The sequence below is a fragment of the Podarcis tiliguerta genome (genome assembly GCF_965153285.1).
Source record: "Podarcis tiliguerta genome assembly, chromosome: 2".
NCBI lineage: Eukaryota > Metazoa > Chordata > Lepidosauria > Squamata > Lacertidae > Podarcis > Podarcis tiliguerta.
In genome coordinates, this window is record NC_139535.1 from 3,513,859 (window position 1) to 3,526,304 (window position 12,446).

Sequence of the window (12,446 nt, forward strand, 5' to 3'; positions counted from 1 at the left end):
AGGAGCCATGAAAACTAATTAATTCCCCGGGAGAGGGGGAAATGGGCAGGAAGAGATGCTCTTCTAATGTCTTCTAAGCAGTTTGCAAGTACAAAATCAATTTTAAAAGTATACAATCAATTCCAAAAGCCACACATAATTTAAAATACACGCTAAAGCAATTCCATCAACAGCACTAACAATATCCTTCAGGGCAGGGAGAAGAGTTGGTGGAAGAAGATTGGAAGAAATTTAAAGACTATCTAGAGAAATATTGCAAAATTAATGAATGTTAGAATGATGTTGGATTGAGGTTAAGGGGTTTTTAGTAATAATGTCATGAAGGAATATGCAAAAACGGATTATTAACAGGTGAAAATTTAAAGTTATAATATATTAAGATCAAAGATAAGGATAAAAGTAAAGAGGGAAAGGATTTGCTCAATAAATAAATTGAATTGGAATACAAAGAGGGGAGGCGTGGGGAGGTCCGGGAAACAAGCAAATGCAAGATAAGGTATGAAAGATTGAACTGTTTTTAATTGTTCTTTATTTTTGTATTTTTCTTTTTTCTCTTTTTTTTCTTTGTAATGTTTTGAAAATCTTAATAAAATATTATTAAAAAACAACAACAATATCCATCAGGGTTACACCCCAGAGATTATAGTTCCATGTTTTAGTCTCATAAATCTGTTATGGGGTGTTAACGCATCTGCAGGAAACAGTGGCAGGAGACCACTGTTTTCTGCTGCTCCAGAGAAGCAGACACGGAGCAATGGATCCAAACTACAAGAAAGAAGATTCCACCTAAACATTAGGAAGAACTTCCTGACAGTAAGAGCTGTTCGACAGTGGAATTTGCTGCCAAGGAGTGTGGTGGAGTCTCCTTCTTTGGAGGTCTTTAAGCAGAGGCTTGACAACCATATGTCAGGAGTGCTCTGATGGTGTTTCCTGCTTGGCAGGGGGTTGGACTCGATGACCCTTGTGGTCTCTTCCAACTCTATGATTCTATGATTCTATGATTCTATGATTCTATGACCCTTTCAGGTGGTTCGCTATCTAACGGAACCACCTTCACCATCAGAGCCTGGTAAGGACCCCAAGATCTCCTGCAATGATTTTGCAAAGTTGCTCAGATTCGGAAAGAGGTAGACTCCACCGTGGGAACAGGGCCGGGGCAGGAGAATGCTAGAGTCCTGTCTAGCCAATTTGCACGGGTTCAATTCCAATCTGTGACCTCCGAGGATGTCGACAGGCTGCTTGGATGAGTGAAATATTTTTTTAAAAAAAAATGAGGAAGAGGAGGAGGAGGAGGAGGCACAGGAGAAGGTCCTAGCCATTTCCCTCATGGGCCAAATAGTCTTTTCAGCCACACTTAATGGTCCCCCCAAAACTGTTAGGATATTTCCGTTCCACCTTAAAAGGGAGCAGGATGTTTGTGTCACAGCCTGCGTATTTCCTGTTTTCACAGGATGTTTCTGTTGTGTCTTTGCTTTCATTTTTTCTCTCTCTGCCGGAAACTCTCAAGCAGGCAGTCATGGTTTTTCTTTGTTCTGATCAACGCTGAATAAACTTCTAAATAATGCTCTCCTGACTGCATCTTTTGCTGTGCATATCTGCTGATAGAGCGTGCATCAGTTCTAGAATGTGGGAAGCTATTTCTAGAGCTCATGTCGCTAATTGCTGATACTGCGTGTCTACGGGAGATCAATGGACGTCCGGAGACGACGTGGAGGTCAAGATGGACTTTGTCTCCCTGGCAGTATCCCAGCAGCCTCGTTTTTTCTTTTGAAGAACCCCACAAAGGGGTTGCAGGAAGGGATGAACTTAGGCGCGTAACACTTGTTAGAGATGGCAAAATCAAAACCCTCGGGAGATGTGAGCGGCTTATGAGGAAGCTATGGAATGAAGCAGCCTCTGGATATTAGGAAAGGTGGTCTGAGTGGGGCAATGTAACAGCCGCTCTGGTGTGATGATGAGAGGTGGTGGAGCAGAGGCGGGGAATTAGACACTTACCTGGACGTAAACCAAAGGAAACTGTGGAGTAAAAAAAAAGAGGGGGGTTTCAGAGACAGCAATAAATGGTGTTACCCCTCCCAGCACCACACAAACCTGCTCCCACCTTGATTTGTTTGCTTCTAATATCTCTAAGATGGGATGCGGGTGGCGCTGTGGGTAAAACCTCAGTGCCTAGGACTTGCCGATCGTATGGTTGGCGGTTCGAATCCCCGTGGCGGGGTGAGCTCCCGTCTTTCGGTCCCAGCTCCTGCCCACCTAGCAGTTCGAAAGCACCCCTAAGTGCAAGTAGATAAATAGGTACCGCTTTACAGCGGGAAGGTAAACGGCGTCTCTGTGTGCTGCGCTGGTGCTGGCTCGCCAGAGCAGCTTCATCACACTGGCCACGTGACCCGGACATGTCTCCGGACAGCACTGGCTCCCAGCCTCTTAAGTGAGATGACCGCACAACCCTAGAGTCGGACACGATTGGCCCGTACGGGCAGGGGTAGCTTTACCTTTAATATCTCTAAGCTCCTTCACCATAATGGTCCCAGTTAATAATGCAGGATACCCAGATGAAGTCTAGTTTATGCACGAAGGGGTTAATGTCATAGAGTAAACTGTCCTGCCAGGCCTAGGTAAGTCATTCCACTTCACTTTGGGAGGAAGTCTTTCTGTCCTATTGTTTCCTTCAGTCTACCATGTGAATCCCGGCCTGTAAAAAGGTCTGAGCTGGTTGCTCCAAGCACACAGTGAATAACTTTTTTAAAAAAACAAAGCCATCCTTGTGTTCCTATACAAATAATTTAGGAATTTTCATCACTTTGGAACTAGCCTGTAATAATAACAATAATTTTATTATTTGTACCCCGCCCATCTGACTGGGTTGCCCCAGCCACTCTGGGCGGCTTCCAACATATATAAAAACACAATAAAACATTGCACGTTAAAAGATAAGTCCTACTGCCTATGTTTTCTGAAAGCTGTATGGAAAAACACATGAACCAGACCTTTGAAGAGTTTGTAAGTAAACCATTTCTAAATGACCAAAAGCGTTGTCTTTTTCTACACTAGGGGAAGTGGAAAACTTTGGAAGGAACTTAGAAAGGCATATTTAAAGCTCTAGCAGCTTATATTTCCACGCCTTGAATTGTGTTGTGATTTTAAATCTCTGCAGGGGTTCCCTCATCAAAGAGCACTTGCTCCGAACCTGGATCTTTGCATAAAGGAATTCTCCTGCTTGTACTCATTTTTCCTTGCCAATCAACAAATAAAACAACTCATCAATAAAAATAGCATAGTGCTTAAAAGAAACAAAGGCCACAGGTCAGAGCATATACATTCCCATCAGGTGGGCAAGTCCAGTAGAGAAGGTCTTGCTCTCCCCAACTGGGGAAGAGTAAAATGCCCCCCCTGGGGTATGTCAAGCAATCTCTACCCTCCAGCCCTGATGCTGCCAGGCCTGGTTCTGGCAAGAACCCTACAGAAGGGGTTCGTGTCAGATGGGTGGAGAGGAAAGATGGAAATAAGCCCAAGCATCCTTGCATTACGAAAGTCCTTCCTCGGCAAACATGCAATGTTCCATAACAGCAGCCACCTCATCCCAACCTTTGGATTCAGTTCTTGGAGATGTAATATACTTCTCCAAGCCTTGAAGTTCCTCATAAGCTGCTAGTCGCCACCCCTTTCTGCGCATGCATGTTGCTGTTGCGAGCTTTATGAAGATCAGCACTTGCAGCTTGAACATCAGAAACAGAGAGGTGGATACGGGGGGTGCCATGTTTGTTTGTTTGTTTGTTTGTTTGTTTGTTTGTTTGTTTAACTAACTGAAGGGCAAAGTGTCCCATCCCTCTTTGTAGGCCCCAAAGTGTGCATGGATCAAAAGAGGTCCCAGAGACCAGCATGGCGCACGTGATGACGAAACTCACCGTCTCGTTCAAGGGTCGGAAATCTTCGTCCACAGACATGATGCGGAACCGGACTGTGAAAGGAAGAAGGAGGGGAAGGATTTCCATGTGGCTCTGCTACTCTGTGTGTCACGGCTCAGGAGCAGAGCACATGGAGATGGTACTCGGTTCAAACCCCCCAAATCTCTGGTCAAAAGAGGAATGTTTGGCAGCTGATGCCCTGGCAAGTGTGGGATGTATCATCGCTGAAGCAGTCAAACACAACATTTCCTGTTGCCTAGAGTGGACACACAGGGGGATGTTGCTTCAGACAGGGAGGACTTCCTGTCATACCTGCTCTGGAGCATCCTCCCCCTGTGTGTGAACAAGTAGATGGGTGTGACCCTACCAGACCTTATAAAAGGGCCAGCCACGCGGCCATCTTTGGCTTTTTGGCTCTTTTGCCATCTTCCTCTCTGTTGGCTCTTTTGCCATCTTCCTCTCTGCTGGCTCTTAGCCAGCAGCACATGGCTCAGCCTTACCTCGATGGAAGCCACGAGGTAGAAAGTCTGAGGCCTAGCTAAGAGACTTCTTTTCTCTACAAATGTAACTGTAACCACAAGATAAAGCCTGCCTTCAGATTACTGCTGTGAACTGAATGTAAGTACAGTCATACCTCGGGTTACAGACGCTTCAGGTTGCGCGTTTTCGGGTTTCGCACCATGCCGAACCCGGAAGTAACGGAACGGGTTTCTTCCAGGTTTCAGCGCTCAAGCATGCGCAGAAACACTAAATTGCACTTTGCGCATGTGCAGAAGTGCCGAATCATGACCCGCGCGTGCACAGCCGCGGTGCTGCGGGTTGTGAACGCTGCGGGTTGCGAACGTGCCTCCCACACCGATCACGTTCACAACCCGAGTGTCCACCATAAACCTTACTCTTACTTTTAAAGAAGATTGCCGTGTTATTATTATTTTAAGAGGGGGAACTTACCAGGAGCAATTCAGACTGGATTGCTTAACTAATGAATCCATCAACTTGCTTCCAACAATCTGCGACGGAATGTGCTTTGCTGCTTGCTCACTAGCGTGAGTCAGGATGGGTAATATTTAATCAATATATCCTCTCCTACTTTCTTCAACATTCCCACAGCAAGAAGGGTCCGCTAAATAAAAAGTATTTGGAAAAGGGAAGCGTGATCTGTAGGGGACTCTCCCAGTGTCACTGCTGCCACTGCAGCCTCTCACTTACCTTCCTGTCCTGGCTTGTAGATGGGCTTGTCTGTCTGGACGAAGACCAGGCTCTCCGGGTTCCTGACCAGCACCTGTTTCCTCATCAACAGCCCAACGTCCACCTCCACCTCCACCTCCACGTTGAGGGTGGCCTCAGTAGCACCGGAAGAGTTACTCAATCTGGGGACCTTGAAGAAGAGGGAGAAGAGGGAAGGCAGCAGCATTAGAGAAGAAAAGTCACTCGATCCAGGGACAGTCCACATACCGTATTTTTCGCCCTATAGGACGCATTTTTTCCCTCCAAAAATGAAGGGGAAATGTGTGTGCGTCCTATGGGGCAAATGCAGGCTTCGCGCACCTCTCCGCAAGCAGCGGGAGCCTGTTGCTGGGCTCCCGCTGCTTGCGGAGAGTTGCCTGCATGCTGAAGCCTGCGCGCGCTGAGCTCAGCGCGTCCAGGTTTCGCGGACCTCTCACAGCAAGCAGCAGGAGCCAGTGCTGGGCTCCCGCGGCTTGCAGAGAGCTGCCTGTTTGGGGGCTGGGGTTGGGGGAAGCTCAGGCTTCCCCCGCCCCAGCCCCGCGCCTGGGGGGCAAATAATTTCCCCCCCTTTATTCCCCCCCCAAAAAAACTAGGTGCGCCTTATGGGACGGTGCGTCCTATAGGGTGAAAAATACGGTACATATTGGCCTATTCTGACCTCTTTTACTGAATGGTGACACAGACCATTCAGAACGTACGAAGATTCTTCACAACTGTGAGCAGGGCAGTGGGGTAGGGCAGGGGTCAGCAAACTTTTTCAGCAGGGGGCCGGTCCACTGTCCCTCAGACCTTGTGGGGGGCCGGACTATATTTTGAAAAATAATAATGAACAAGTTCCTATGCCCCACAAATAACCCAGAGATGCATTTTAAATAAAAGCACACATTCTACTCATGTAAAAACACGCTGATTCCCGGACCGTCCGTGGGCTGGATTTAGAAGGCGAATGGGCCAGATCCGGCCCCCGGGCCTTAGTTTGCCTACCGATGGGTAACAGTAACATTGTTCACGCTCTTGCTCAGGCTGCACAGAAAAAGCATATTGGTTCCTGAAATTCATTCTGATTGTACAGATAAAATATAACGGATAGAATTCTACAGGATGTGTTGCTCGTGTGTGAAGTCAGCCACACGCTCATGGGTTTTCTTTTCTTTCTGCAGCAGAGTTCCTTTTACAGAAAAAAATTCCTGCATCTTTTACTTAGTGGAATTCCCATTACAGGAATACAGTCATACCTCAGATTACAGACGCTTCGGGTTGCGCGATTTCAGGTTGCGCACCGCACCGAACCCAGAAGCACTGGAACTGGCTACTTCCAGGTTTTGGCGCTTGCGCCTGCACAGAAGCACTAAATCGTGCTTTGCACATGCGCAGAAGCGCCAAATTGCGGGTTGCGAATGCTGCGGGTTGCAAACATGCTTCCCGCATGGATCACGTTCGCAACCCGAGCGTCCACCGTACACACATAGAATCATAGAATCATAGAGTTGGAAGAGACCACAAGGGCCATCGAGTCCAACCCCCTGCCAAGCAGGAAACACCATCAGAGCACTCCTGACATATGGTTGTCAAGCCTCTGCTTAAAGACCTCCAAAGAAGGAGACTCCACCACACTCCTTGGCAGCAAATTCCACTGTGGAACAGCTCTTACTGTCAGGAAGTTCTTCCTAATGTTTAGGTGGAATCTTCTTTCTTGCAGTTTGGATCCATTGCTCCGTGTCCGCTTCTCTGGAGCAGCAGAAAACAACCTTTCTCCCTCCTCTAGGTGACATCCTTTTATATATTTGAACATGGCTATCATATCACCCCTTAACCTCCTCTTCTCCAGGCTAAACATGCCCAGCTCTCTTAGCCGTTCCTCATAAGGCATCGTTTCCAGGCCTTTGACCATTTTGGTTGCCCTCCTCTGGACATGTTCCAGTTTGTCAGTGTCCTTCTTGAACTGTGGTGCCCAGAACTGGACACAGTACTCCAGGTGAGGTCTGACCAGAGCAGAATACAGTGGCACTATTACTTCCCTTGATCTAGATGCTATACTCCTATTGATGCAGCCCAGAATTGCATTGGCTTTTTTAGCTGCCGCGTCACACTGTTGGCTCATGTCAAGTTTGTGGTCAACCAAGACTCCTGGATCCTTTTCACATGTACTGCTCTCAAGCCAGGTGTCACCCATCTTGTATTTGTGCCTCTCATTTTTTTTGCCCAAGTGCAATACTTTACATTTCTCCCTGTTAAAGTTCATCTTGTTTGTTTTGGCCCACTTGGGATAAGGCAGCTTCCTATGAGACCACAACAGTCCTGCTTTTCCTTGGGAAAATGCCCAGACATCTTGATCAGTAACAGAAAACAAAATGGTTGCAGGTCGAGGTCCCCAAGCCTCCCCTAAATAAATTCACACTTCACACCATAATTTTTGTTTAAGGTTTTTGGCATAATTTTAGTCACAACTTTATTAAAATGCAAACAATGTGAGTGGTTGCTTAGGCATTGGTTACGACTACCTGTCCCCGCCCACGGACAGAACTGACGTCCGCGAGCCTGCGAAGTCAGTAAGGGAAAACATTTTATGGGGAGTAGACGGAGTTGGGTGTCAGACCCTCACCTCTTCCCAAATGCTCCCATGGGCTCTTGCGTGGCCCTAGCTGTTGAACTGTTTCTTTAAATGAAAAGGTTCATCATTGTTTCATCCAATGTGTATACCTTTAAGGGGCCGGAGCAAGGGCCAGAGCAAGCTGATGAGATCCAGCTTCACAGCTGTGAAGCACAGCAGGTGCTGCTGAGTTGCATTGATTAAGCTGTGTTGGGAATTGGCCACAGTATATAAGGAGCAGCACCTAGCTCTGCCATTTACCCTGGGGATGGGTTGGTGGTTGGGTCTTGTTTGTTTGTTTGTATTTAGTGTTTAAGGAGTTTTTGTTTTTCTTATTAAAACCTTGTTTGTTATTTTTGAGTCCCTTCTTTTTAATGCAAGCTCTCCCCAGCAAGCTCTCTGCGCTACTATACTGCAAACAGCCAACACTAGCCCCCTTTACAGGGGTGCGGACAAAAGCATGGTGAGCCCCTGGATTCCTTTTGTTATGTACTGAGTTGAATAGGATCCAAACTGCAGCAGTCTGATTGGTCCTAGAACACTGCGCAGACTACAAATGTACCATAAACAAGGCCCTCACGGCCAGCATCCTTGGAACATGAGCCAGAACCTGAACCCCGGGCCAGGGAACACCACAGGCCGCAACGCACACGTAGGCCGCCGGCGTACCTCGAGGACTATGAATGCGACCTCCCAGGCAGGACTGGAACTTAGAGTCTGATTGGTCCTAGAACAATAGGATCCAAAATGCAGCAGTCTGATTGGTCCTAGTACAATAGGATTCAGAATGCAACAGTCTGATTGGTCCTAGAACAATGCAGCAGTATGATTGGTTGGCAGGAACCACCCAATCATGCTCCAGATAGAAGTGAATCCACAACCTGATTGGCCTACAGGAGAATTCCGGAATTAGCCAATCACGTGCAGCCCATTGTGTAAATAATGTATATAAAGCAGATACTTTGAGGGGACATTCATTCATTCCTCCTCACCACTATGAGCTGAATAAAGAGCATGAAATCACGTTGCGACTCTGAGTATATTTCACCTTTAATGGAATACCCTTGCAGCAACAGCACTGGAGGGGCAGGCACAGCCAATCCATACCCCTCCACCAACCAATTTTTCCTAAAACCAATGCCTAACCGCAACCTTGCAAGTTGTGACAATTTGCTACGCAGGAGGCAAAAACCAAACGGCACCAGCCAATCAGCCAAATGGACAAAATTCCTACCAGGCCCCTGCCCCCAGTGCAGACGACCCCATGGCAGGCATAGCAAGGTCAAACGCAAAAAAAACCACCCTAAAATTAGGGAGGGTGGGCGGGTTATCCGATGCGCGCTGCGTAAAGAGGAAGCAGTGAATATATTCAACCCAGGCTGTCACTCAAAGGCAACATCAAACTCTCCAAAGCGACCTGAGGAGTCCAATCACACTTTGGGCCGACCCAACCAACTTGCCCAGCAACAGGGGTGTCTGGTTAACCCCACCGCAACCCATGCTCTCCATGAAGGAGTGTTGAATGGTTACTTTAAATGTAAAGGTTCATCATTGTTTCACCCGATGTGTATATCTTTAAGGGGCCAGAGCAAGGGCCAGAGCAAAATAACGAGATCCAGCTTTACAGCTGTGAAACATAGCAGGTGCTGCTGAGTTGCATTGATTAAGCTGTGTCGGGAATTGGCTGCAGTATATAAGGGGCAGCACCTAGCTCTGCCATTACCCTGGGGGATGGGTTGGTGGTTGGGTCGTGTTTGTTTGTAGATGTATTTGGTGTAAAAGGAGTTTTTGTTTTTGTAATTAAAACCTTGTTTAAGTTATTTTTGAGTCCCTTTTTAATGCATGGTCTCCCCAGCAAGCTCTCTGCAGCGTTACTATACTGCAAAAAGCCAACAAGGAGAACATGCTTAAGTGAGAAAAACTCACCCGGAATGGGATGCACTCGAACAGATTTGTCTTGGACACCACATGGCTGGTGCGAGTCTCTGCTAGATTTTCCAAGGTGATGTACACTGTCACTGACTCGTTCAGGTGCGTCATATGGACACAGATCTTCTCGGAGGTTTCTGCCTGGATGACGAAGGGTACCAGCACCAAGTGATGCCTGGGGGGAAAGGAGAATGAGGACATAGAATCATAGAATCTTAGATATATTTTTAATCTTTGTTGGAAGCTGCCCAGAGTGGCTGGGGAAGCCCAGCCAGATGGGCGGGGTACAAATAATAAATTATTATTATTATAAATTATTAATATTAGAGTTTGAAGGGACCCCGAGGGACCTCTAGTCCGACCCCATGCATTACAGAATCTCATCTAAAGCCTCCATGACAGATGGCCATCCAATCTCTGCTTAAAAACCTCCAAGGAAGGACAGCTCCAAAGAAGGACCATTCCACTGCCCAACAGCTCTTGCTGTCAGAAAGTTCTTCCTAATGTCGAGTCGGAATCTCCTTCCTTGTAATTTGAAGCCATGGGTTCAAGTCCTACCCTCCAGAGCAGGAGAAAACAAGCCTGTTCCCGAAGAAACCAGAGGCCTTTCTCCTGGGCATGGTCGGCCATTTGGTGTTTAAAAAGGATAGAACTTTCTTTATGTATGCTACAACAGCAGCAAGAATACTTATTGCAAAGTATTGGAAGACACAAGATTTACCCACTCTGGAAGAATGGCAGATGAAGGTGATGGACTGTATGGAATTGGCGGAAATGACCGGCAGAATCCGAGACCAGGGAGAAGAGTTGGTGGAAGAAAATTGGAAGAAATTTAAAGACTATCTACAGAAATATTGCAAAATTAATGAATGTTAGAATGTTAGAATGATGTTGGATTGAGGTTAAGGGGTTTTTAGTAATAATGTCATGAAGGAATATGCAAAAACGGATTGTTAACAGGTGAAAATTTAAAGTTATAATATATTAAGATCAAAGATAAGGATAAAGGTAAAGAGGGAAAGGATTTGCTGAATAAATAAATTGAACTGGAATACAAAGAGGGGAGGTGTGGGGAGGTCTGGGAAACAAGCAAATGCAAGATTAGTTATGAAAGATTGAACTGTTTTTAATTGTTTTTTATTTCTGTATTTTTCTCTTTTTTCTCTTTTTTTCTTTGTAATGTTTTGAAAATCTTAATAAAATATTATTAAAAAAAGAAAGAAAACAAGCCTGTTCCTTCTTCCATGTGACAGCGCTTAAGATAGCTGAAGAGGGCTATGGCTCATTACAGGTGGCTACAACCCATGTTGTTTTGTTTAAGATGAGACTTTTATGTCCCTTCCAAAATAATAGAAATGCAATACCGCGCAGAGTAGCACCAAATACAACAAGAGTACTATTAGCCCAGAAATGGAAGCAAGAAGAAATTCCAACGAAAGAAGAATGGCAGATGAAATTAATGGACTATGCAGAATTGGACAAAGTGACAGGAAGAGTTTGAAACGTGCGGGACCAGAGATTTACAGAAGATTGGAAGAAGTATATGAATGATTTGAAGAGCAACTGTAATCAACAAATTACACTAGTAGGACTACAAGAAGTTTTGTAAGGAGAAATATACAAAGTGTTACAAAGTAGAAAAAGATAGAGATACTGGTTATAAGTTTGAAATGTTTTAGGGAAAATAAGAAATGCATGCTAAGATTGGAAAATCTTCAGACAGGGCTGATGGAAGTCAAAAACATTGAATAAGATGTAAAAGTATGTTTAATTATTGTTGAAAATGGGATGTTAAAAAACTAATAAAAAGAGAGAGAGTAGTGCCAAATAGAAAAGAAATTTGGTCCCTTTCCAACTCTGCAATTCCATGGTTCTAATTTATATACAGTGGTACCCCGCAAGACGAATGCCTCGCAAGACGGAAAACCCGCTAGACGAAAGGGTTTTCCATTTTTCGATGCGCTTCGCAGGACGAATTTCCCTATGGGCTTGCTTCGCAAGAAGAAAATGTCTTGCGAGTCTTGAGATTTTTTTCCGCTCCCCACCCCCTTTTTCTAAGCCGCTAAACCGCTAATAGCCTTTTAGCAGCTAATCCGCTAATCCCTTAAACCGCTAATAGCCGCTAATAGCCGCTAAACCGCTAATAGCGCTAATCCGCTAAGCCGCTAATAGGGTTGCTTCGCAAGACGAAAAAACCGCAAGACGAAGAGACTCGCGGAACGAATTAATTTCGTCTTGCGAGGCACCACTGTAATTAAGCGAATTTTCTTTCGAGAAGTTTGTGGAAAGCACAGGGAGAGAAGGGGAAGATGTCCAGGCAAGCAGCTTACGGCGTTGTGCTAGGTGCCGAGATGTCCCCCAGAAGAAGGAACAGCAGGAAGAGAAAGGCGCTGGGTCCTCCAAGGATCTGGCCCTTCCCCATCATTCAGCCGTGGGCAAGCGAGATGGTGGCGGCGGAGGCTGGCTCTCGGCTGCTGCTGCTGTTGCTGCTCCCACATCGACCTTCATACTGGCTCTCTTTGCAAGGCGGAGGAGATAAAAGAGGCCAGGGGGCTGGGACTGGGCTGGAGCAACGGGGAAGGGAAGCTGCAACACCCCACAGAAGGTGCCTTTGCCAAGCAAACAGAGTAAAGAGTTCACTGGCAGGGCCTCCTACGCAAGGCAATGGCCTGCATTTCAACCAGGTGCAGGGAAGCAACGCCAAGTGCCAGGAAGAAGATTTGTTTGGCCCCAGATTTATCTTTCTGCAGAGTCACGGAATTGTAGGGTTGGAAGAGACCGGAAGGCTCATCTGG

The 12,446-nt window shown here is 46.2% G+C and overlaps 1 protein-coding gene across 1 annotated transcript in view; it reads right to left on the reverse strand.

Annotated features, from left to right (window-relative positions):
• Nucleotides 1-12,157, reverse strand: part of LOC310672892 (alpha-2-macroglobulin-like) — a 70,526-nt gene extending 58,369 nt beyond the window's left edge. Inside the window, exons 1-6 of the mRNA XM_083430545.1 lie at nt 11,982-12,157; nt 9,649-9,826; nt 5,791-5,853; nt 5,115-5,373; nt 3,906-3,958; nt 1,996-2,016 (exon numbers count right to left, since the gene is read on the reverse strand). Coding sequence (XP_083286671.1) covers nt 1,996-2,016; nt 3,906-3,958; nt 5,115-5,373; nt 5,791-5,853; nt 9,649-9,826; nt 11,982-12,076 — 669 coding nt within the window. The 5' untranslated portion in view covers nt 12,077-12,157. The remainder of the gene's footprint in view (nt 1-1,995; nt 2,017-3,905; nt 3,959-5,114; nt 5,374-5,790; nt 5,854-9,648; nt 9,827-11,981) is intronic.
• Between the last annotated feature and the right edge of the window lie 289 nt (nt 12,158-12,446).